The 27082-nt window shown below is 43.8% G+C and overlaps 1 protein-coding gene across 1 annotated transcript; it reads left to right on the top strand.

Moving 5' to 3' along the window:
- The first annotated feature begins 335 nt into the window (after window positions 1-335).
- LOC133379061 (vomeronasal type-2 receptor 26-like) lies at window positions 336-27082 on the top strand. The gene is made up of 6 exons (XM_061613670.1): window positions 336-571; window positions 9882-10173; window positions 11115-11309; window positions 16623-16850; window positions 24933-25059; window positions 26172-27082. The coding sequence occupies exons 1-6, from the start codon at window positions 336-338 to the stop codon at window positions 27080-27082; spliced, it is 1989 nt and encodes a 662-aa protein (XP_061469654.1).

Below are 27082 nucleotides of genomic sequence, written 5' to 3'. Positions count from 1 at the left end.
GGAACCGGGTTGTGATAGCCATTCATCTCAACCAGATCAACCCACCAATGCAGTCCCGCACTCTGTGCACGTAGGAGCAGGTTCCAAGATCTCTCCTAAACAGTCAGATGGCAATGGTGACAAAAGACATAGGCCACCAACAGGAAGCAGCAACTGCAGCGGCAATGATGGAAAAACATAAACACAGCCGCAAGAACACCAGGAGCAGCAAGGAAACAAAGCTGCCACCGCCACGGGGCACAGGCTGCAATGCAGGGTGAAGCTCCTAGCAGGGGCAGCAACAAGGGCCTGATCTGCCGCTGCGACAGAAACAGAAGCGGGCGGACCACCCAGCAATGACCAGTCGCAATCCCGGCAAGCGGCAGACGTTGCCCGGCCGCAGCAACGACCCACAACCAGCAACCAACAAACCAGCAGCAGCAGCAACACGGGAACACAGCAGGCACAGGGATAACGCAGCAGCAACAGGCGATGACGACGACACCAAGCGACAGCGACAACGGGCAGGCAGGACCCCCACAGCCAGCGGGACAGGCGACAGCAGCAGAAGCAGCCCAGACGACTCTAACCGGTGACAGCAAGCAGGCAGGACCCACACACGCCGCGGCGGCAGCAGCAGCAGCAGCAGCAGGAAGCCCAAGCCAAGCAAAAACGAGGCAAGAGCAGGAGCAAGACCAACCCAGCAAGGCCCAGCAACGGGCCAGCAGAAAGATTTTGACTCAAGCTTGAGAGAAGAAGTATGTGTGCAAGAGGCAAAATATTGGGCTTTGCTGGACACTGGTGCTGCTCAGACCTTACTGAGGCCAGATTTGATAAGATCTGAAGAAATTTTACCTCAGGAAAAGTTGGTAATCCTTTTTTTTTTTATATAATAATTTTTATTCAAATTTTCATAAAAAACAAAAACAAAATAAAAAAAATAACACAATAGAAATGAAAATAAAAAACTTGACTTCCGATTTGTCACAGATCAGCTATAAGTATATAATATATATCAAACCTGTCCCTAAATACATACAAGATCACTTTTCTCTATAGTCTATCTTAATTAATCGTCAAATCCCATTATCATCATTTCATTTTTATCTTTCAACAAAAAGTCTAAGAGAGGCTTCCATTCCTTAAGAAATGTATCTGTCGCTTTTTCTCTAAGTAAACATGTCAATTTATCCATCTCTACTAAGTCCATTAATTTCAATAGCCATTCTTCTGTTGTTGGTGTTGATTCCATTTTCCACTTTTGTGCATATAATAATCTTGCTGCCGTAATCATATATAATATTATTCTTCCATATTTCTTTTCTATTTGTTTATCCATAAAACCCAATAAAAAAAATTCTGGCTTTGACTGAATATTTATCTTTAAGATTTTTTGCATCATCCTACCTATCTGTGCCCAAAATAATTTTGTCTGTTTACACAACCACCACATATGATAAAATGATCCTTCTTGTTTACATTTCCAACAAACATTAGAAACATTACTATACATTTTTGACAACTTTTCTGGAGTCATGTACCAACGGTACATCATTTTATAGAAATTTTCTTTAAGATTATAGCATAATGTAAATCTCAAGCCTTTTTTCCACATATTTTCCCATTGATCCATTTGTATATTATAACCAAAATTTTTTGCCCACTTTACCATACACTCTTTTACTTCTTCTTCTTCCATATCCATTTTCAGCAAGAGTTTATACATTTTCGCAATTATATTTTCATCATTTGTACACAAACCTATTTCAAAATCAGATTTACTTATTTCAAACCCATACATTTTCTTATCCATTTTATATCTTTCTAACAATTGTAAATAGGCAAACCATTGAGAACTATATCCCTCCTTTATCAGTTGCTCTCTCTCTTTCATTATATATTCTCCATGCACATTTTCTAATAGTTCTTGATAAGTTAACCATTTCTCTTTTCCGGCCATTTCTCTTCTGTAAAATGCTTCTTGACTTGAAACACATAATGGTATTTTCGAATAAAACCTTGGTTTGTATCTATTCCATATTTTCAACAGAGAACGTCTTATAAAATGATTATTAAAGTCCACATTAACTTTTACTTTATCATACCATAGATATCCATGCCATCCCCACTTCAGATTATGGCCCTCCAAATCCAATAGTCTTTTATTTCTCAATAAAAACCATTCCTTTATCCAGACTAAGCAACAGGCAGCAAAATAAAGTCTCAGATTTGGTAATCCCAGTCCTTCTCTTTCTTTGGCATCTTGTAATAATTTAAATTTAACTCTTGGTTTTTTTCCCTGCCAAACAAATTTAGAAATATCTTTTTGCCATTGTTTAAAAGGTAAATCAGAGGATATTACAGGTATTGTTTGAAACAAAAACATCATTCTCGGCAATACATTCATTTTTATCATGGATATTCTGCCCATTAATGACAATTCTAATTTATCCCATCTTAACAAGTCTTTCTTAATCTCTGTCCATAATTTTTCATAATTATTATGAAACAACTTTGAGTTTTTATTTGTCATAATTATACCTAAATATTTCAACTTTTCCTCTATTTTAAAATCTGTCTTGTCCATCAACTCTTTTTGTTCCCTTGAAGATAAATTTTTCATCAACATCTTTGTTTTTTGATTGTTGATCTTAAATCCTGCTAACGGTCCAAATTCTTTTAATTTGTCCATCAATGCATTAATTCCTTCCAAAGGATTTTCTAATATAATTACCAAATCATCAGCAAATGCTCTCAATTTATATTCCTCTTTTTTATCGTTATTCCCGAAATCCTTTTATCTTGCCTTATATCTCTAAGCAGCACTTCTAAGACCAAGATAAATAAAAGGGGAGATAACGGACATCCCTGTCTTGTACCCTTTTGTATTTCACATGAGTCCGTTAAACCCCCATTAACAATTATCTGTGCCTTCTGAGATGTATAAATAGATCTAATCCATTTTATAAAATTGTCTCCAAAATCCATTTGCTCCAAGACCTTAAACATAAATTTCCAATTCAAATTATCAAATGCTTTCTCAGCATCTAAAAAGATCAAAGCTGCTTGTTTATCATTTCGTTGTTCTAAATATTCCAACACATTCAAAACATTTCTGATGTTATCACGTAATTGTCTTTTAGGTAGAAACCCCGCTTGATCTTCCTGAATAAATTGTTGCAATATTATTTTCATTCTTTCTGCCAAAATCATATCGGCCGATAATTTTTTGTTTTGGTTAGGTCCTGCTCCTCTTTAGGTATTAATGTTATATTAGCATTTAGGAAAAGTTGGTAATCCAAGGTGTGAGAGGTGAGCCAGAAAGCATTCCCATGGCCTAGTGAAATTGAACTGGAGAGGAAAGGAGGAGACTTATAAAGTGGGTATCAATGCCCAGCAACATGAACCTGTAATTCTGGGCAGAGATGTTATGGGATCCCAAGGAAAAATCTATGTGGTGACCAGACAAAACTTGGTAAAGCAGCAGAAGCCATTTTATTTGAACAGAACAGGATGGAACCTGTAGCTGAGCCTGAGGTCGCCATAGCAACCCAGTGTGTCTGGAGTGAATGAAACTTTGCTATGAATGTTTTCTACTGCAGAAACACAACAGTTCAGGGATGAGTTGGAGAAGGATAGCAGTTTGAATCCAATAAAGGAACAAGCCCTTACACAAAGAATCCCATTTACAGAGACCCGGAGGGATCAAACTGTGTGGGGAAATGGTGTACTGTATAGGCTGTGGTTACCTAAAGAGAGAGAGAACTGCTGTGAACCAGTTAAACAATTGATTGTGCCTAGCAAATTCAGACCCAGATTGCTAGACATGGCACATGATATTCCTTGTTCAGGGCATCTTGGAATAAAAAAGACAAAGAAAAGGCTGACCGCGCATTATTATTGGCCAAATATTTCCAAGGATGCCAAACAGTACTGTTCCTCTTGTATGATATGCCAAAAAGTGGGGGAAAGCGGAGTAAAAACAAAAGTTCAATTGAAGACCCTTCCTATCATAGGACAACCATTTTATAGAGTGGGAATAGACTTGGTGGGTCCTTTTTCTAAACTCACAAGGCATGGCAGGAAATATATATTAGTGGTGGTGGGTTTTGCAACGAGGTACCCAGATGCTGAGGCCCTGAGGTCAGTGGAAGCCCCTGTAGTGGCAGCTGCATTGCTGAAAAAAATTATGAGGGTGGTTTTTCCACATGAGGTTTTGACTGATCAAGGCAGTGTATTTATGGGAGAAGTGATGCAATGTATGTGGAAGAGTTGTGGGTTGAAACATCTGAAGACAACCACATATCATCCAGATGCCAATGGGTTAACAGAAAGATTTGACAGAGTGCTGAAAGGGAGTGGTCCAAATTTGCCAGTCTTGGTACAAGAAAGCAAAGCAGAGGAGGTGGATGATGAGGTAAAGGGGGAATCCTAAGTGTTCTGAGCAAACATAAGGATCTCTTTAATGTTAGACCTGGTGGAATCAGTGTAGCAAAACATATTATTGACACTGGAAATCAATCCCGAATTAAATCTACCCCCTATTGTGTGAATGGAAAAGTGTTGGATGAAATCAGAAAGGAAGTAAGAGATATGCTAGAGTTGGGTGTGATTTGGGAATCAATTAGTCCCTGGTCTTCTGGTATAGTGCTGGTACCAAAGAAAGATGGGACAATCAGATTTTGTATTGATTACAGAGCTATAAATAAAATCACAGTTCCAAATGCGTACCCCATGCCTAGGGTAGACACCATGTTAGAACTGTTGGGGGCAGCAACAATCATCTCCACAATAGATCTATGCAAAGGATTTTGGCAGATGGAGTTGGAAGAGCAATCCAGGGCTAAAGTTACTTCATATAACCCAAACTGGCATTTTTTTACTTTGATGGTTAAACCAGCCTTTTTAAGTGCCTCCAACACCACTGTTAAATGTTGAACATGTTCAGGCACCGACCTGCTGAATATAGCTATGTCGTCTATGTATGCCACAGCAAAATCTGACATGCATCTTAAAACAGTATTAATTAATCTTTGAAAGGAATTTGGTGAGTTCCTAAGCCCCATTTTCTCCTCCATTGGCAATTGGTTGTGGAGTGTGGATTGAGTTGGTTGTGGGTTGGATTATATTTGGCTGGTATTTAGGCAGAATATATATGACTGGAAACATAAAGAGTGACGATGTATGAAACCATACACTTGTTGAACATTCCTAAAGTAATCTTGTTATTTCCTGGTGTTATCAAATAAATACTTTTATTGGTTTACCAAAAACCTGATCCTTGTCTGGGAATACACAGACCAGAAGGAAGGGCAGGGTAATTACCAAGGCTGGAGGGAAACTGTATCAAATAAATGGTGGCAGCGGTGAAGAAAGTGTAACATCGTCAAGTATCCAGAGCAACCCAGGATTGTATGCTTTATAGACAAGGATACAAGGGGATTGTGGACAGCAAGGGCACCCAGACACAAAGTAACAAGCCATAGGGAGACTAAGGCGAAGTCTCTAGCAGTATTGTTTACAGGGAGTGACTGGTGGTGCCGCCTAGCAGTGGGATCTTGTGAGATCTGTGCTAGAGCGTGTGAGAGAACAAATAAAAACTGAGATCCTGACAGGTGGTGGCCCTGGTGGAAGTATCACAGGTAGAGCCAGCGGTGGGATCTTCACAATGTGCTCTGGTGTTTCTGGGTCGCCCATGGAGCTTGATTTTGTGCCTGGCTGTTGCCTGTGCCAGAGCTGCGGTGATATTTCTGTGCTTGATGCCTTTCAGTAGACAGTCTTTCAGCATCTGCCCATGTGTGGTGAGTGCTCATTGGGGTGGTGGGTGACTGCGTGTGTGGTGGGGGTGCAGTTGGGGTGGGTGTGGGTGCAGTCTTCTTGATGTTCAGCTGTAGTCCTGCTTTTCTGCTTTCCTCTTTAACATTCATCAGCATTTGTTTTAAAACATTACTGGTTTCTGCTAGCAGTATGGTATCGGCTGTATATCTTAAATTATTGATATTTCTCCCTCTAATTTTCACACCTCCGTCATCTTGATCCAATCCTGCTTTCCATATGATAGATTCTGCATATAGATTACATGAATAGGGTGATAAAATACACCCCTGTCTCACACCCTTTCCGATGGGGAACCAATTGGTTTCTCCATATTCTGTTCTTACGGGAGCCTCTTGTCCAGAGTATAGGTTGCGCATCAGGACAATCAGATGCTGTGGCACCCCCATTTCTTTTAAAGCATTCCATAGTTTTTCATGATCTACACAGCCAAAGGCTGTGTCATCTAGAATGCACAGGGTGGTTTTCTTCTGAAATTCCTTGGTCCATTCCGTTATCCAACATATGTTTCTGATATAATCTCTGGTACCTCTTCTGTTTCAAAATCCAGTTTGGACATCTGGCAAATCTCACTCCATATATGGTAAGAGCCAACTCTACGATTCACTGTTTCTATGATCCCATGGAAACTGTAGCTAGTACAGAATGTGGCTGGAAGACTTTTAACAGGGGCAGCTCACAGGGAACACCTCTCACCAAAATGGAGAGAACTTCACTGGTAATAATAATCATTATTCACTGGTTGCCACCAGCTGCTTCCCATGATCCTGGTGCTGACATTTCAGGCCCTATATGCCTTGAACCCAGGACCTAAGGCAGTGGTGCCTTCAGGGATGCCTGTCTATGCCTCCCTGCTTTTCCTATGACTAAAGACAGCTAGTAGGATCAATTGGCAATCTTTGTTGAGCACATTAGCAGCAGATACTATTGCTCACCAAATTAGTGAGGAGTCAATGGGCACCCCTAGCCCCAAGCATGAAAGATGCGAACCTGAGGAGCTGCTTCTTGAGAGGGGTCTTCAAAATAGCCAGAGGCTCCATGGAGGTGGTCTGCTGAGCATGAGTAAGAATGAAGTTGTGTCAGCCTAAGGAGGTCTACTCAGAAGACATTCTCAAAAGAAATGACCTTCATTTCTGTCTCTGGTTTGAGGGGTGCATCAACCACCCCAATTATCTTGTTTGTACAGCCAGAAGGCATCGCATGGACAAAGGAGCTCAATGGGCCAAATCGGGGTGGGTGGGTTCCTGGCAGGCCAATTTTGGCTTACAAACCAGAGATGGGTTAAAAAGAATCTTGATCCTGCCTCTTGTTTATCAGCAACATTAGACATGTTCAGTTTCCCCATCTGTTATCCTTCTCAGAGTTTGGAGCCACATCTGGGAGGTTTTGTAAATAGGTTTATTTCTCCAGCCATGCATCTGTGCAGGGAGCCACGTAAAGCATTCAGGATGTTGCAAACCATTCCCCATCCATAATTATCAAAATCATAGTGATTTTTTAAAATCTTCTTCTCACCAAAGCCCCAGGGATTTATTCACAGACGGCCTTTGAATCTGCAAAAATAAATCTCAGAATCAAGAGCAACATGAGGTGACGTCTTGCAGTTGAGTCTGAAAAGACTCATAAATAAATATTTCTTGTGCCATTGAGATCAGGGGCTGGTTCAGGGCAGGTGAGGAGGACGGTGTGTGTGTGAGGTTGACTTCCATCCCTTTCAGAAGTGAAGTCTTGGCTGGGCTCCATCAGCACTAGGAAAGCCACTCAACCTTGCAAAAATGGTTTGACTTGATCTAAGGGTTCTTTTTAGTTGAGGGGAAGAACCACAAAGGAATGGTCCTGCTTCTGTTTCTGCTGCTGCTGCTGCTGCTGCCTTATACAGACTGTGGGATGCTGAAGGCAAAATGCCCCTTGACTTTGGAGAGAGATGAGATAGACCCATTCAATTATTACAGGCCAGGAGACCACCTCATTGGCGGGGTCATCTCGGCCACAAGAGCTTTATTTCATCCACACGTCTTCAACAAGCCTCCCTCTACCAGCTTTAACCAGTAAGTCAATTTCAGGGGGCGGAGTGACTGCAGCTCCACTTGCTACCGTTTTCATGAACTCCCATCATCCCCGATTATTAGGACCTTTCCTGTCCCTACTAAATTCATGTCCTGTTCTGCCTTCGAGGAGAGACTTGGGGGATGCATCAGTGCTAAGGCATTATTGATTTTCTAGGCTGCCTTTTCTAGGTCCCTTTCCAACAGCTAAATATAGCATAGGACAATGACAAGCTTTAATATACAGACCCATCCCCTTTTATTTAAGGCCAGGTTGGTGATGACCTGTGACAGAGACTTTTCAGTGGACATTTGTGGAATGTCTTCCCCAGTGAAGGGCATCCATCTCCAACATTATTGACTTTTTGAAGGAATTTCAATACATTCCTGTTTACCCAGGCATTTGATAGCTGTAGGAGACTGTTCTTTGCAACCTGGATAGTATGGGATGGAAAATGTTTTTATCTGCTATTATTTATTAGAATATTTTAATCTTTTGTCCTGTTCTCTGCCCTGGGCTCCTTCAGAAGGAAGAGTGGGATGTAACTTTTATAATAATCATCCCTGTAAACAGATATTGGGACTGGGGCTAAGGTCGTTGTTTCTTGGTTTTGCAAGTGGAGAAGGCCAGAGCACTTTCTCTTTGCTGCTACTTGTGATTCCCCTCCAGAGGTGCCCATTATGTCAGAAAATGTTGCCAAATTGCAGCTTTTCTCTAGTAAAGTTGGACCAAGTCCACGCTGCAATTAAGCACCGTATCAGCCCTTCATAACTTTTCAAAGAAATAAACTCTTATAGACCGCTTCCAGCCAGACAACCTGTTTCTTGAGCATTCATTCAAATTGTTATTTTGCACAGAGTTTGCAGGGAGGTTAGAGAACAGCCACAGTTTGCTGAGAATTAATTCTGAAGTGTTGGCATTATATGGTGGTGGATTGTTATCCTACAATTTCCTGTGCATTTCCCCATCACTTTCCTTTGGTTTGAGGAGGGTCAGTGGTTGGAAATTAGACGGGGTTGCCCAAAGGGCTGAAATCCATTTAAAGTGTGGAGCTGGAGGCAAAGGAATCAGCCAAGTAGTGTTCACCCAGGGAGAACAGCCAGAGGGGAGGCACCCCGGAGAGGCAGTGGGAGAATTGGGGGAGGGTTGTGTGTGATGTCAACTTCTGTGTATGTTTGTAGGTGAATTGCATCTACATTGGGGTACATCTGCTATGGTATCACTTGATGTGTGTTATAACTAGGGATTCAGTTCGCATTTAAAGGCAAACTTATCCCAGTTAGCGCAGCCATCCTTTAAAATTCTCACCTCTCAGAATTCTGCATTGCAGTTCTCCACCCGTGCATATACTAGGGTAAAATGAACAGTAAAATGCATTGCTTCATAAATATAACATGCAAAATGTATAGTATAAGGGAAATTGCCTTGCAGAAATGTGCATATAATGTGCACATTTGGCAAAATTTCATCACAACCACTTTTTATTTTGGCTGCCCATGATATCCATTTTGTGCTGGCACTCACAACATGTTTATCAGGGTCACAGTAACAGCACCTTCTTTTTCCACAAAATGCACTGCCAGTGTCAGTGCCAGGAGGAGGGAAGCTCCAGTCCCTGGGCCAACCTTGGCATGTCAGGGAGTCCAATGTGCCACCCGAGGCCATTTTCCCTAAACACGCCCACCTCCTATCAGTTGACGTCACTGGTGAACTTTCTACTAAGCTTCAGGCAGGAGGGATGGATAAATCGGTCCATTTCAGTTCTTTTGGTTTTTCCTTTTTCCAGTTTTAAATTCAGTTCTCTGCATTTCTACAGTAATTTATATGTGTCTGTTGTGCTCACACACACACCATCAAGGAAAATTTGGCATTTTGTCTTGTGGCTTTGACTCTGGAGCAGTGTTAGCATAAGCAAAGTTCTAGAAATTAAATCCAGAGTTTATGTTATCAGAGAAGCAAGAATCTAACTTGTTTATATTTTATGAATTCACGATGATGATGTGATATTTGTATTCTTGTAGGGAATTACCGGCAAAGTACTGGCAGTTCCTCTCCTTCTTGTTTGCCATTCAGGAGATCAACCAGAATCCCAGGCTCTTACCCAACATCACCCTGGGCTACAGCATCCATGAGAACTTTTTTCATGGAAGGTTGACGTACAATGCTTTGTTAGACCTGCTGTCTACTGGGGAGACAAATGTTCCAAACTACAATTGTGAAAGATGGAATAATTTACTGGCGGTTCTTGAAGGGGCTGACACTGAAATCTCCATCCAGATTTCGGGTTTCTTGGGCATCTATAAGATCCCCCAGGTAGGAATGGAGAGGGAGTGGGGCATTTGCTGGCTGAGCTGAATTCCCCTTTGCAATCTCTCCAGATGATTCAAAAAGCGAGTAGGGAGGATGTCCAAAGTGAGACTGGAGACAGACTCTAGGCCTGAGGACTCACAAGATGGATGCTATTCACAAAACTAGGCAGTCCCTCTTGGGAATTTCCCTTCCAGAGCATCTTGCTGGGGTTCTTTTTATAAAAAGTGACCGTGCAAAATACTACAAGGGAAAACCTGTCCCCAAGACTATCAATCTAATTTTCTCTCCTTTTTCTAATCTGAAGTTCAGTTCACAGTTCACAATCTCTCCAGATTACTCAAAAGGTGAGTGGGGTGGATGTCCAAAGTGAGACTGGAGACAGACTGCAGGCCTGAGCCCTCACACAAGTATATTAGGGCAAGATGCATACTATTCACAAAACTAGGCAGTCCCTCTTGAGATTTCCTCTTCCAGAGCATCTTGCTCTGGTTCTTTTTTTAAAAAAAGGGATTACCCAATATACTACAAGGGGAAACCTGTCCCCAACAAAGGTGATTGCAAGAGATGGGACTTAGGGATGGATGAATCTGTCAATCTCATTTCCTGAAGTTCAACTCTCCACATTTCTGCAGCAATTTGGTTTTTTAAAACTTCATGAAAATTCATCAGCCAATTATACACATTTCTGCTCACCATTTCCCCTGATATACAACACGTCTTATTACATGAATGCATGCATTTTTATGAATTTCTCCACCATCCCTAATGGCACCTTCATCTCAGCCAGGATCTTTCCAGTCCTTAATAATCATATTGGTGTAATAAATATCTGTGCCTTGATTCAAAACAGAGCAAGCCACCCATCTTCCTTTCCTTTCTAGGTCAGTTATGCTTTTGCTTCTCCTGTTCTGAGCGATAAGACCCAGTTCCCTTTCTTCTACCAGATGGTCCCCAAAGAAGATGCCCAGTACCCAGGGATTGTCAAGCTGCTCCTGCACTTCGGGTGGACGTTCATTGGTCTCCTTGCTATGGACACTGAGAATGGAGAGAGGTTCATGAGGACCTTGACGCCTCTGCTCCTCAGGAGTGGCATTTGTGTTGCCATCTCAGAAAGCTTCCCACGACTAGACACAAGTAAAGTAAAGATCAATCATATTGCATTCCAAAAGTGGGGGAAAGTCCATGTATTTGTTTACTATGCAGAGACTGCACATGTTTTCGAGGGGATAGTAATCATGCAAGTATTATCTTACAAAGGGAAAAAATCCTTTGAAGGGAAAGTCTGGATCACAACAGCTATGTGGGACATCTCCTCTGACCTAATGTACTCTCTCTCATCATTCCAACACATTCGTGGTATTTTTTCCTTCTTTATTGAGATGAATAAAAAGATAAACGATGATGATTTTGTCCCTTTTGTCATGGCTATGAAGCAGTTTCTGGAGAAAGCTTTTAAGTGTTCATATTCAAAGCATGCATTGTCGGTGAAAGGCTGGACAAGATGCAGAGAGACAAAGAACCTGGAGATGTTGCCCCAAGAAGATCTAGAAAGAGTCCTCTCTCTAGACAGCTACTGGATTTATACCACTGTCCAAGCTGTGGCTCATGCTTTAGATTTTGCGTATTCATCTAGATCTAAGTGGAGAGCAATGGAAGGTGGAAACAAGCTGGAAGTTCACAGGCTAGAGTCATGGCAGGTATTTACTTTTTCATCACAGGCACACTGCTGAACATGGTGACCGGCTGTACAATTCCAAAATGACTGTCTTCGAATTATAATCGGAGAAAATGTGAGGTGTTGTGGAGAGCTGCCATCTTACAAGTCTAGGTGGGAAACCCCTTGGATCGGTCCCTCTTTGTGGCCTCAAAGGACACAGCCGCCATCACTGGCAGCACTCCCCCTTAGCCTGCAGAGGTCCGCTTGGATTAAATCCCTTCCCCCACCCCGTTCAATGGAGTTCTGTTGTGCAGGGGAGATGACATTGCACAGGTCCTCCCTAAGCCTTCTTCCCTTCTGACTGGGGGGCTACACTGGCAAATGCCTCTCTCCCCTGAGGCACCTCCCTCCTTCCACCAAACTCTCTCGTATATCTAAGGGAGTGTGTGTTTCACTGGATCCTCAAGATGTTGTTAGGGCCCTTGACTCCAGTGCAAAGCTGCAGGGCCACCAGCTAAGGAGCCAGATCAACTTCAGAGCTCTGAGCAAGGTGCTTGAGATCTGAAGACCTCTGTACCTGAGGCTGTCAACATTGGTGCCACCATCTCAGTGGGGCTGTGAAATCTACTCTGGATTTTAGTCATAGCTTCCAAGGAGCTGTCCCTGGTGCTGAAACCTAGGTGACATGGATCGACCAGAAGCCACTGGCTGTTGGACAGGTGGCTCAAAATCATCTCTTAGACCCAGGCCTGTGGTGTAGTGGTGGCACCATCTTTGTGATCTATTTAGCTCTTGTGTTGCCCCCTTGTTTGATCATGGACTCTTCCTGAGACCTGGCTTTTGCATTGTCCCTAAGACTTGACTTTGGAGTGCTGGCTTTGATGTCACCTGAAACAGCACAGCTGTCTTTCCCTGAGAAACATATGCCTCCCACCACCCTTCCCCTCTTCAGTGGTGCAAGGAACTCACCAGGAGGGAGGCCATGGAACAGAGGAGGAGTGGCTCTCTTTGGGCCAGAGCATTGGCCATTGAAGGCTCTGAATTCCTATCCAAGGCCATGGAGCCTACGGTAGAGCCAAGTGCAGTTGTTCCAGTTTTAGTGCATCTCCACCTCTGTTTTTTTAAAACTGGGGGCACACGACTTTAGGCAAAATCTGCCCTTTTTTACTCCAAGATAAGGGAACATTGTGATTGGATGTGTTTTTCCTTGATGCTAGCTTGACACTGACTTCAAAACTGTTTGGTAGATCATCCCGTTGCCACTCCAAGGTGTGTCTAATGGAAATGCTTTGCTGTAACTTAGGCAGAAACAGTGACTGGCCCCATGCTTTGCTGTGCACAGTCCCAAAAGGACTGACAATACCTGTGGGAAAAGGACAATCTTAAAGCTGTGGGCAGATTTGTTTCAAACTGCAGCCAGACCAAACAGTCTCACTGCCTTTGAAGCGACTAGTGTGCCTAAGTCAGAATCGAGTTGAAGGCAGTACATTTACATTTTAGTAGCCCTTGGACAGAAACTTAAAAGGTCCTAGTCTGCTTCCAGAATCTGTTGGAGGAAGTTGCTCCCTTAGAGCTAGCCATGGTCCTGCTGACTTGCCTGCTGGGTCTGACATGTGACCAGAGCATGGTAGGCATCTGGGTGGCTCATGTGCTCATCATGAGTAGGTATCAACAGTATATACATTTCTGATGTTTTAATATTGTTGCAAATCTGCATTTCCCTCTGTTTTGCATTAAAAATAACTTTTCATTTTATATGCTGCAAAGGTTTTAATTTTTTATTGAGAAAAGATGTGTTTGAAGATTTTGTCTATATTTTGACAACTGTTTACATCTGGTTGTGTTTCTTGGTTGCCTTTATTGGTATTACAAATATCATATTTTTGGTGAAGCGCTTAGAGGATTCCGCTGATGAAGCAGTATGCAAATCTTGTTAAATAAAGAATTAAAAATGTGGGAACTTTAAAATATCTTTTCCACTTTTATATAGCAGAGTTTCATGTATTTATTTTTCTGGAGAGCAGATCATAGCTGTGTGTTGGGTAACATATTTTAATCAACCTGTACAAATTTAATTACCCTGTACAATTTGATGTTTAGGTAAGAAATTAACTAAGTCTCAGTTAATTACAGATTAAAAATACAATACTTTACAGCACTAATTATGCATGTCTAGCCAGAAGCCAGGCCAGGCACAGGCCCAAGTGCCCCTTAAGCTAGGAAGGACCCCTCCTAAATTTATAGGCTTACCCCAGGCTGCAAATCACACCCTGTGATCCAACACTAGCATGGACTGTGCAGCAAGAGCACCACCTCCCAGGCAACACCCCCCATGCTGCTGATGTGGGCCCTTGGGTGATGGCAGGTGTGCATATGGAGCATACTAGCATGCTGATGTGACAGCACAAGAGATGGGCTGGCTGGGCCTATTTAAGCCCACACCACCAGCATCAGAGGGGTGTGGTCTTGGAGCCAAGGGTCCACCCCATGGCCTAACTCTACCATGGATGGTGCAGCAGGAGCTCCCCCCTCCTAGGCAAAACCCTCATGCAGTTTGTGTGAGCTTAAATAGGCCCACTCGCCCCACTTGCTGAATTGCCTTGTCAGCAGGGGTCGATGCCCCTGCCACCATCTTGGATGATGGCAGGTGTGTGCCTGCAGTGCCCTACCATACTGATGCAGCAGTGCAAGAGGTGGGGGTAGACTTATTTAAGGAACCAAAAAAGGGGTCAAAGACCAAGATGCTGGAAAATAGGAACTTTTATTATAGATAAAACCCAACACATTTCAGCCTGTTATCTGCAGGCTTTCATCAGGGGCTATGGTAAATCAAACAAAAGGGACAAGTTAACTCTACACACATATAAAATCATACACACATATATAGTACATATACGTCTTTAGGACAATCTGATACTCACATAATGGCTTATAAGATTATAAGACCAGCAAATTGCTTTCTGTACTGTGTCAAAATCAAATGTTTCAATGAGTGATGCAATTGGATTGTCTGTATATATACACAAACAGTCCAAAGCAAAGTACAGGTGAATACAATAACATAAGAACATAAGAACATAAGAAGAGCCTGCTGGATCAGGCCAGTGGCCCATCTAGTCCAGCATCCTGTTCTCACAGTGGCCAACCAGGTGCCAGGGAACAACCAATAATGTTCCCAGTAGCGTGAGGAACAGCTAACACCTGGATGCAAGAAACAAATGAGGGACTAAGGGAAATTTTCAAAATTTACAGTAGGGGGAGAAGCTCAAAATCTTAATATAACCCACTAGGGGTCATTGTTTTTAAAGTTAAAATCCAAGCTAACTCTTTTCTTAATAGAATATCTTCATTCTCTCCGTACACCTTCTCCAAAACCCAAAATCTTAGATCGGCTATGGAATGTGGGCATTGGCTATAGTGATCCACTAGAGGGGCTCCCATCCTTTTATTCCTTAAGTTGCTAAGATGCTCTCCTATGCGTTTTTAATCATTCTTGAAGTCTGACCCACATACATTTTTGAGCAGCCACACTGTATCACGTCAATGACTCTTGAAGTGTTGCAAGTTGAAAAGTGATTCAGAGTGTGTCTTTTGTGATTGACTGGATTGGTAAATTCCGTCATTTTGCAAGTGTATCTGAAGAAAACACAGTGACCACAGGGGTGGTGACCCCTGGGTGCAGTGGTACCTGGAAGGACCTTTGCGCTTGGATACAAATTTACCTTGAAATCACTTCTGACTAGGATATCCTTCAAATTCCTGGTTCTCTTAACAGAGATCAAAGGTGGCTCTTGACAACCAGGGATGTGGCGTACAATGTGCCAGTGTCTTTTTATGCTGCTCTGCAACCTACTAGTGATATGGTCAAAAGTTAGGTTGCATTTCAGACAAACAGAGTTTTTTGGTGCTGTCTTCTGTAAAATGTCAACGCGTTCTCTATCAGCAACTTTCTCAAAATTATTGTCAATAACATGGGACGGATATCCCCTTTTAATCAATTGATTTTTTAGGACAAGTGATTGTTCCAAGAAATCTCTCTCTGAGGAACAATTTCGTTTTATTCTTAGGAATTGTCCATGAGGTAGATTTTGTCTGAGGGATTTTGGGTGGAAACTGTCATATCTAAGATAGGTATTCCTATCTGTGGGTTTTCTATACATTGTGGTGCACAAATGATTATTTTCTTTTGTTATCAATAAATCCAAAAAATTAATCTTGTCCATGCTATGCTGGAAATCAAATTGGATGTGCGAACTCCTATTGTTAACCCATTCAAAAAAGTTTTTTAAATCTTCAACCAAGCCCCTCCAGATACAAAAGACATCATCTATATACCTCCACCATCCCAACAATTGTTCTGCAAAAGTACCAGAGACCACATTGATTTCCTCTTCAAAGGATTCCATGAAGAGATTAGCTATTTCTGGAGCCATGGGGCACCCCATGGCAACTCCTTTTATTTCCATAGCCCCTGATGAAAGCCCGCAGATAACAGGCTGAAATGCGTTGGGTTTTATCTATAACAAAAGTTCCTATTTTCCAGCATCTTGGTCTTTGACCCCTTTTTTGGTCCCTCTTTTGGATGCTAGCCACCCCCTGCTTTTTCTCTTTTATCGGTAGGCTTATTTAAGGCTATTCCAGCTGCATCAGAGGGGTGTTGCCTGAGAACCAAGAGCCCACTGAAGTCTGGTGCCCAAGGGCCCACTCATGCCTGGTGCCGGCCTTGCACAAAATAGGAAAACCTGGATAACCAGTGTGGCTACCCATATTCTAAATGCTGCTCTTTCTCTTTCAGCTCCACCCTTTCCTAAGAACCCCCCAGTTTTACAATTCTTCAATGGCTGGAATGTATTTGGATGAGAATGGGGAACCCACAGCCGACTTGGACATCGGCAACTGGGTGGTGTTTCCCAATGGGTCCATCCTCAGGGTGAAGTTTGGGAGATTATACAGACAGGGATCCCCAGACCTACAGCTCACCATCGACCAGGAGGCCATTGTGTGGCCCAAGTGGCTCAACCAGGTGGGGGAAATCATGTCTGACATTTCATTGTATTTCTCATCCCTTAATCTCTAATAAGTGAAGGATGATCTGTGTGGGGCTGCCTTCAAATGCTTGACAACTCCAACGTCAGTAAATTCTTCAGGATCTAGCAGTTGGTCCCAGTGAAAGTGTTATATGGTGGGTTCAACTGTTTGGGGGGAGTATATTTCAAGGGCATCACTTCCCTTAGTAACTAGATGAGATGACCAAGAGCTCCCCCAGGACCTCCCATATTTAAATTCTAAAGGAAAATTCCTCATATTTGGCAGTGCGAGGCTCCGAGCATTTCTGAAATGTTCCAAGAAACCAATGTTGTCTACAATGTGGTTTCACAGCAACATTCTAGGAAAGGGCAGGGTGAGCTTCACGTGCATGGATAACAGCTAACTTCCCCTCACTTAAACCCTTCAAGGAAATTTAACCATCCCCCAACTTCTGAAAATATATCATCCTTCCCCCTCCCCTCCCCTTTGGTGAATGAAAACAGATTGGATGGGAAAACTATCCCAGGTCTAGTTCAAACTCAGGTGTGGGGGTAACCACTTTGCCTATTATTTATTTATTCATTCACTTCAGGGGTGGGCAGCAGACTAAAATATGACAAATGGGGTATTTGGGGGCCCACACAAACCATGTTAGGGCAGGATGAGTGCCATGGTTAAGTAGAATTGCCTTTCAACATAAAATGAATCAAATTTCACCCCCAGCTTCAGTGACACAGGTTCCCATTTCTTTGTTCCACACTGAACAGCCTGGAAGCTGCACTCTTCAAAAACTGCAACTTCCGCACCGTCTCCAAGGGTAGCCCCATGTAGAGTTTATTGCAACAGTACAGTTGTGAAGTTATTGGGGCATGAATTTAGTCATTTATTTATTTATTTATTACCATTATTTTTACCCCGCCCTTTTTCCAAAACTGGAACTCACGGCGGCTTCCAGATAAAAGTACATATATAATTAAAAACATACAAAAGTCTGGATTAAAATCAAATTAAACAATTTACAGTATTAAAACCATTCATACATACAGTCAAAATAATTCAAACTCAGTTAAAAATAATACAATTAGACGATAGCAATGCAGCACCCTTTAAGTCCTGTCCTTAACAGCTTTCAGTTCCAAAGTCTTGTTGGAATAAAAAAGTCTTTGCTTGCCGATGGAAGGACTGCAAGGAGGGGGCCATTCTTGATTCCCTAGGAAGGGAGTTCCAAAGCCTCGGGGCAGCCACCAAAAAGGCCCTATCTCGCATCCCCACTAGTCGTGGCTTGTGAGGATGTGGGTATTGAGAGAAGAGTCTCTCCTGAGGATCTCAGGACCCGGGCAGGCTCATATAGGGAGATATGGTCTGACAGATAGCCTGGACCTAAGCCATATAGGGCTTTATAGGTCATCACCAGCACTTTGAATTGTGTCCGGAAACAGAGTGGCAACCAGTGGAGCTTTTGTAACAGGGGAGTCATATGGTCCCTGTAACCAGCCCCAGTTAACATTCTAGCTGAAGCACATTGCACCAACTGAAGTTTCCAAACAGTCTTCAGAGGCAGCCCCATGTAGAGCGTGTTACAGTAATCTAAATGGGATGTAACTAAGGCATGTGTCACTGTGGCCAGATCAGACAGCTCAAGGAACGGGCGCAGTTGGCGCACTAATCTTAACTGTGCAAAAGCACTCCTGGCCACTGCAGAAACCTGGGCCTCCAAATGTAAAGCTGAGTCCAGGAGCACACCCAAACTGCAAACCTGAGTCTTCAGGGGGAGTGTAACCCCATCCAGCACAGGCTGAATCCCTATTCCCTGATTTGCCTTTTGACTGACCAGGAGCACCTCTGTCTTGCCTGGATTAAGCTTCAGTTTGTTTACCCTCATCCAGTCCACCACTGATGACAGACACAAGTTTAAAACCAAGACAGCTTCCTTGGAGTTAGGTGGAAAGGAGAAGTAGAGTTGGGTGTCATCAGCATACTGATGGTACCGAACCCCAGACCCCTGGGCAACCTCACCCAGTGGTTTCATGTAGATGTTAAATAGCATGGGGGACAAAACTGAGCCCTGAGGGACCCCACAGGCCAACTGCCAAGGAGTCGAACAGGAATCCCCCAGCACCACTTTCTGGGTTCGTCCCTCCAGGAAGGAATGGAGCCACTGAAAAACAGTGCCCCCAAGTCCCATCCCAGCAAGGCGGCCCAGAAGGATACCATGGTCTATGGTATTGAAAGCCGCTGAGAGGTCCAGCAGAACCAACAGGGACACACTCCCCCTGTCCAGTTCTCTGCGTAGGTCGTCCACCAAGGCGACCAAAGCCACCTCCGTCCCATAACCAGGCCTGAAACCAGACTGAAATGGATCTAGATACTCTGTTTCATCCAGGAATCCCTGTAGTTGGGAGGCCACCACACGCTCTATTACCTTGCCCAAAAATGGGATATTGGACACTGGGCGATAATTATCCATTATGGAGGGATCCAGGGAGGGCTTTTTCAACAAAGGCCTCACAACTGCCTCCCTTAGGCACACTGGAACTCTGCCTTGTTGTAAGGAGGCATTGATCACTCCCTTCACCCACTCAGCCAGTCCCTCTCTGGCGCTTTTAATGAGCCAGGAAGGGCAGGGGTCTAGAAGACATGTGGTGGCTCTCACCTCTCCAAGGATCCTGTCCACATCCTCGGGCTGTACAAATTGAAAAGAATCCATTATTATTGGACAGGCAGGAGCCAAAGTTACATCCACTGAGACTATATCAACTGTAGCATCCAAGTTGGAATGAATCTGAGTGATTTTATCTGCAAAGTGCCATGCAAATTCTTGGCAGCGGTCTGTTGAATGTTCTATATTATCCCTACGGGGGCCAAGATGTAAAAGACCTCTGACCACTCGAAACAGCTCAGCTGCACGGCTCCCCGCAGACACAATAGTGGCAGAAAAGAACACTTTCTTTGCTGCCCATACTGCCACGGAGTAGGCCTTCAAATAGGCTCTAGCCCGTGTTCGATCAGAGTCATTCCAAGTCTTCCACCAACGTCATTCTAGTCTCCATCCCAGGGGGCTGGTCTGGCTCCACTTCGAGAGAGGGGATGCTCAGGAGCGATCTTGTCCACTGCCCTGGCCATTTCCCCATTCCAGAGGTCAACCAGAGCTTCGACAGAATCGCCTGCCGAGGTGACAGGAAAATCCCCAAGAGCCATCAGAAAACCATCTGGATCCATCAGCCTCCTGTGGCGGACCATCCTAATCGGTCCCCCACCCCTGCAGAGGTTCTGAGTCCCAGTGAGTCTAAACCCAACCAGGTAGTGGTCTGTCCATGACAACGGAGCTACAGAAAGTTCCTCCACACCAAGATCACCATAATCCCACTCCACACAGAAAACAAGGTCCAGGGTGTGGCCAGCAACATGAGTGGGGGCAGATATTACTTGGGACAGACCCATGGCTGTCATGGAGGCCATAAAGTCCTGAGTCACTCCAGACAGGGCGGCCTTGGCATGGATGTTGAAGTCCCCTAGCACCACAAGCCGGGGGGACTGCAACACCAACCCCGAGACCACCCCGGCTAGCTCAGGAAGGGAGACTGTTGAGCAGAGGGGTGGGCGGTACACCAACAGGATCCCTGTCTCGACCACTCAACTTCAGATACAGACACTTGAACTCTGGATACTGTGGGATAGGGCACCTGGTCTGGGAAATGGTATCATCAACCCAGACTTGGCAATCGAGGAGGAGGGGTAGCTTTTGTTTATCGTGAATCTATTCCTTTATCCAGACTTCCCTGTCAGCATCATCCCAGTTTTGAAGCTCTTTGTTTAAAGTTCAGTCACCGGGATCCCATTGTTATTTTACTGATTTATAGGCCTCCTCATCCTCAAATGAAATCCTTGTCTGAGTTATCCGACTTAATTACAGAACTGTTATTGAAGTCCCCCAGGCTTTTAGTGTTGGGAGACTTTAACATCCATACAGAATCTCCATCTTTACGAACAGCACAGGATTTTCTGATCATGATGTCCACTCTGGGATTACAACAATTAATAAGGGCCCCTACCCATATTGCAGGCCATACCTTAGACCTCATTTTCCAGCCAGACTCAGATAAAAATAACCTCCAAATAGACAATATAGTCATTTCTCCATTACTATGGTCTGATCATCATTTGATACAATTTAGGCTATCAGCAATGCTCTCTGTCTCTGAGAATTTGACCACTACTAAATTGTTCCATCCTAGACGACTATTAGATCCAGATACGTTTGTATCCAGACTTCTTGACTACCCAGCTCCTCACATGGGAGAGCCAATTCATATTCTGATTAACACGTGGAACAATATGATGACAAATACAGTGGATGCAATGGCTCCCCTCCGCCCACTGAAAGGGACTAGATCTAAATCAGCTCCCTGGTTTTCAAATTATCTACTAAAGATGAAGCATTCTTATCGGTGTCTTGAGCGGCGTTGGCAAAAGACTAAGAGTTCATTCGACCAAGCTCTTGCTAAGAAATCGGCTAAAACATACGCTTCAGCTAGACTAGCAGCTCAAAAATCTTTTTACTCGACTGCAATTGCCTCAGCTGGAAGTCAATCAAAAGGGCTGTACCGGATAGTGAATGGCCTTTTGCATATACCACAACCTGTGTCTAATATAGCCCATTCCCAAGCTCACAGCCAAGAATTTGCCACATTCTTTGAGGCTAAGGTTGTCCAGATTCGTTCTACTCTAGATACAGGTGAACCGGCACACTCTACTGTTAGTATGTCCGAAGCAGTTTGTCCAACTATATATTCCACCTTTTGCCCTGTTCAACTAGCCGATATTCCTCAGTTATTAAATGTAATGAAGCCTACAACCTGCTCACTTGACCCGTGTCCATCATGGCTTATAAAATCATCAAGAGTTCAACTAGCCAGTTGGCTTTGCGTAATTATTAACTCGTCTCTCCAACAAAGCTGCTTACCCGAATGCCTGAAAGAAGCAATAGTCACTCCATTATTAAAAAAACCCTCTCTGGACTCCTCTTTGCTAAACAACTTTTGTCCAGTGTCAAATTTGCCTTTCCTGAGCAAAGTCATCGAAAGAGTCGTAGCTATGCAGCTACAAACGTTTATTGACACCTCCGACTACTACGACTCCTTCCAATCAGGCTTCAGGCCAAACCACGGGACAGAAACAGCCTTAGTTGCACTAACTGACGACCTTCGGCTTGAACTAGATAAGGGCAATTTGTCTTTACTAATCCTATTAGATCTATTGGCTGCTTTTGATACGATCGACCATACCATTCTTTTGGACCGTCTCTTTGAAATAGGACTGAGAGACTCGGCTTTACAGTGGCTTCACTCCTTTTTAGAAGGCAGGTCCCAGAAGGTTGCCCTCGGGGAGTATTATTCAGAGCCCTGGCCACTACAATATGGTGTTCCACAGGGCTCGGTTTTATCCCCGATGTTGTTTAATATCTATGTAAGACCTTTAGGTAAGATCATTAGAGAATTCGGTATTCATTATCATCAATACGCGGATGACACCCAGCTCTACTGTTCCTTTCCACCGAACACTAAAGAGGCTATCCACCCTCTTAATCAATGTCTTGCTGCAGTGCAGAACTGGATGAACAGAAACAAACTGAAGCTCAACCCAGAAAAAACAGAAGTTATTCTAATCGGAAAAGATCCTACTCAAGAAGCTGGAAATTTACCTTTATTAGATGGAGTTCTTCTTCCACTTAGGACCCAAGTCCGTAGTTTAGGTATAATCCTGGACTCAACCCTGACTTTAAAACCTCAGATTGCGGCTGTCTCCAGAGCGGCTTTTGCCAAACTAAGACTTGTTTGCCAACTTCGACCTTTCCTAGATATGTCTAATCTTAAAAAAGTGACCCAGGCCTTAGTAACTTCACGGCTGGACTATTGCAACTCATTATATGTCGGTCTTCCTGTCAGTTCGCTACGGCCGCTAAAGTTGGTACAAAGAGCAGCAGCCCGAATGATCACGAGAACCGTCCCGCGGGCTCGCACTACGCCTCTTCTTTTCCAACTACACTGGCTTCCCATCGGTCTTCATTATCAGTTTAAAATTCTGGTTTTAACCTTTAAAACCTTACGTGGTCTAGCGCCGTCATACTTGTCAGATCGCATTACGGAATATAAACCTTATCGGCCTGTACGATCTATAAATGACCATACTCTCATTGTTCCATCAACCTTCTCTGTTCGTCAAATGGCTACCAGAAAGAAAGCTTTTTCAATTGTAGCCCCTCCTTTTTGGAATAATTTACCACCTGAGATACGGTCTTCTTCTTCTCTCATTGACTTCCGACGCCAGACCAAACCATTTTTATTTCAACAAGCTTTTGATATTTAATTGGTGCTGATACAGTTGTTTTTTAGGGATAATACTATTATATGATTTGGTCTCTTGTTTTATGTTGTTAGCAATTTGGGATTACGTTTATTGTACGCCGCTCTGAATTCCGAAATTGGGAACTAGGGCGGGATATAAAATTTTAAATGATAACAATAATAATATAATTTATGTGTCGCCTATCTGGCCAACGGCCACTCTAGGCGACGTACAAATCAGTTGCAGTAAATGCAGCACAATAAAATACACATAAAATACAATATAACAAGGAAACTATAAATAGGAATGATAACAGTTCAGAGTAATAGGCAATTAGTCCTGAAAATTAACCCTCCCCGGAAGTCCCGAAGGCCTGTCTGAAAAGCCCGGTCTTCAAGGCTTTGCGGAAAACATTCAGGGAAGGGGCATGCCGAAGATCGTACGGGAGGGAGTTCCAGAGAGTGGGGGCCGCCACTGAGAAGGCCCTCTCTCTAGTCCCCATCAACCTAGCTGTTTTAGTTGGTGGGACTGAGAGAAGGCCCTGAGTGGCTGATCTTGTCGGGCGGCATAATTGGTGACGCTGGAGGTGCTCCATCAGGTAAACTGGTCCGAAACTGTGTAGGGATTTAAAGGTTAGTACCAACACCTTGAATTGAGCCCGGAAAATAACTGGAAGCCAGTGTAGATCGAATAACACTGGAGTGATGTGTTCCCGGCGGCGACAATTTGTAAGTAGTCGAGCCGCAGCATTTTGTATAAGTTGTAATTTCCGAACCGTTTTCAAGGGTAACCCCACGTAGAGCGCATTGCAGTAGTCTAAACGAGAGGTGACCAGGGCATGTACTACCAGTGGGAGCTGATGAGCAGGGAGGTAGGGTTGCAGCCTACGAATGAGGTGTAATTGATACCAGGCTGCCCAGCTCACTGCCAAAATCTGAGCCTCCATGGACAGCCAGGAATCAAGAACAACCCCAAGGCTGCGGACCTGGTCCTTTAGGGGCAATCTTACCCCACTGAACATCAGGTCAACATCTCCCAACCTTCCCTTGTGTCCCACAAGGAGCACCTCGGTCTTATTGGGATTCAACTTCAACCTGTTCCTTCCCATCCATCCACTCACAGATTCCAGGCACTTGGACATGGTCTCCACAGCCAACTCTGGCGAAGATTTAAACGAGAGATAGAGCTGAGTGTCATCCGCATATTGGTGACACTGCAGCCCAAATCTCCTAATGATTGTCCCCAGCGGCTTCATATAGATATTAAATAGCATGGGAGAGAGGAGATAAAATAAAAATAAATAAATAAATAAATATCATGATAGACCACTGCAACTCCACCTCCCCGCCCCCCAGGTCTTGCCTGCTGCTGCACAGAGAAACCTGGCGGGCAAAGAAGAGAGAGATTAACACCCCCCCAGCTTCATCCAACCAGGTCTCTGTAATACAAGCCAGGTTGGCATGCTCATCCAGGATCAAGTCTTGAATGGCCATTGTTTTACCGTTCACCGACCTGGCATTCATGAGCAGCAATTTCAATTGTGCCACTGAGGCCACCTCAGCCTGAAGCAACAATGTAGCTGTTTCAGTTTGGGGTAAAATTTAGTGACAAGCTTCAAATTAAACCTGTAAGAGGTGCTCCCCCAGGGTTCTTCCAAACCCGCATCTCATCATTTCCATAGATAAAGCCACCCTAACACAATTCCTTTGGTGCTCCTTGTCTCTGTGCTTAGACCCTGCCCCCTTCCAGGTGTGTGGAAAGCTGCTGCCCTGGATTCATCAAGGTGGTTCAGGAAGGGAAGCCACTTTGCTGCTACGACTGCGTTCCCTGCGCGGAAGGGACCATCTCCACTCAGGAAGGTGGGTGACTCCAGAGAAAAGGGGCACCTTGGGGGAAGAGGGCAAAGGTTCACTCAGCCAACCAGAGCTTTTTAAATGGAAAATTTAGAACTGCCCAGTGGTATGTGTTTATAATTCATGTGCAAAATGCATGCCGCTTCAACACACCTGTTTACTTTCCTTGGGTGTGCAGCATATTTTGTGCATAAAGTCATATCTCAAGACATTTAGAAGCCTGCATTGAGTAGTAGAAAATCCTGAGAACTGGGCATTTGACAGCACAAACTTTCTTATTTATTAGGTTTATATCCAACCCTTCTTAAAATGAGCCCAGAAGAAGAGTGTTGGCTAATCTTCACACATGAGGCATCATGAACTCCAACTTCTGATGCTATTTCTAGGCACAAATGTCTCATATAACTTTGTCCAATAAGGTCCCTCTTACGAGTGTCATACTGGATATTAAGGGCATTGCCACCCTTTTCATACCACTGATGTCTCAGGAAAACTGCCTCCATATTCTAGAATTGTTCCCTTCATTTTACAAACATTGGTGAAAACTCTGTGGAGAGTCGCAGCGGAGTTTGTGAGGAGGCTCTTTCGCAGGGATAAGATATATGGGCATGCTTGCTCAGATTCTGGACTACTAGGGGACTCTGGAGTACTCAGTTTGTGTTTGCAGGAAATAGAACTGAATGGCCCATGATCCCTTTTGACTAGCAACTCGAGTCAAAAGCTGATTTGGGAGGCCTGAGTTCTGTCCCGAGTTTCATTAATTTCATAACTGTTCCATATATGAAATATAGATATATATATGGCTTATGATGTCAGTTCCAATTAAATCAAGAGATATCTGCAGAGCTTGGAGCAGGAATGACTGTGAGGCGTGAAGGAAAACCATCTCCACTGTGGTGCCCACTGTTTTACCAGATGAGGTCATACGAGCACCAACTGTGAGGTGTTTTTACCACCATTTGAAGACATACCTGTTCCCCCAGGCTTTTCCTGATCAATAACATTAGTAATAGATGTTTTCATAGAGCATGGACTACATTATTACATTGGTAATAATTTCTGTAAATGAAAAGCAGCACGGATGGATATAAGCTAGATATTACTCCTCTTCTTTGCAGATGCAGATTTTTGCATCAAATGTCCAGAAAGTCAACATCCAAACAAGAACCAAGATCAATGTGTGCCCAAGATTACCACTTTCCTGGCTTATGAGGAAGACTTGGGGATCTTCCTGGCTTCCTTTGCCCTGATCTTGTCCTTAACCACGGGCTTTGTTTTAGCAAACTTCATTAAATACAAGGAAACCCCAATAGTCAAAGCCAACAACCGGGACCTCTCCTACATCCTTCTCGGCTCCCTCCTGCTTTCGTTTTTGTCCTCCTTCCTCTTCATTGGCAGGCCAAGGAAAGTGACCTGCCTATTCCGACAAATGACCTTCAGCATCATCTTCTCAGTCGCCGTCTCTTCTGTCTTGGCAAAAACCATCATGGTGGTGCTGGCCTTCCTGGCCACAAAGCCAGGGAACAGAGCAAGAAGATGGCTGGGGAAGGGTGTGGCCAACTCCATTGTCATTTCCTGCTCTGGTGTCCAAATTGCCATCTGCACCATCTGGCTGGGCAGTTCACCCCCATTTCCAGATTCCGATATGCACTCCTTGCCTGGAGAGATCATCCTGCAGTGCAATGAAGGGTCTGTTGCCATGTTTTACGTTGCTCTTGGCTACCTGGGCTTCCTGGCTGCCATCTGCTTCACAGTGGCTTTCCTAGCCAGGAAGCTGCCTGGAGCCTTCAATGAAGCCAAGCTGATCACCTTTAGCATGCTGGTGTTCTGCAGTGTTTGGATCTCCTTTGTGCCCACTTACCTGAGCACAAAGGGGAAATACATGGTAGCCGTGCAGGTCTTCTCCATCTTGGCCTCCAGTGCTGGGCTCCTGGGCTGCATCTTCATTCCCAAGTGGTACATTATTGTCCTGAGGCCTGATCTAAACACAAAGGCATATTTAACAATAAAAACAAGAGAAGAAATCTGA

Source organism: Rhineura floridana, chromosome 3, assembly GCF_030035675.1.
Source record: "Rhineura floridana isolate rRhiFlo1 chromosome 3, rRhiFlo1.hap2, whole genome shotgun sequence".
NCBI lineage: Eukaryota > Metazoa > Chordata > Lepidosauria > Squamata > Rhineuridae > Rhineura > Rhineura floridana.
This window is presented reverse-complemented; position numbering and strand designations above follow the sequence as displayed.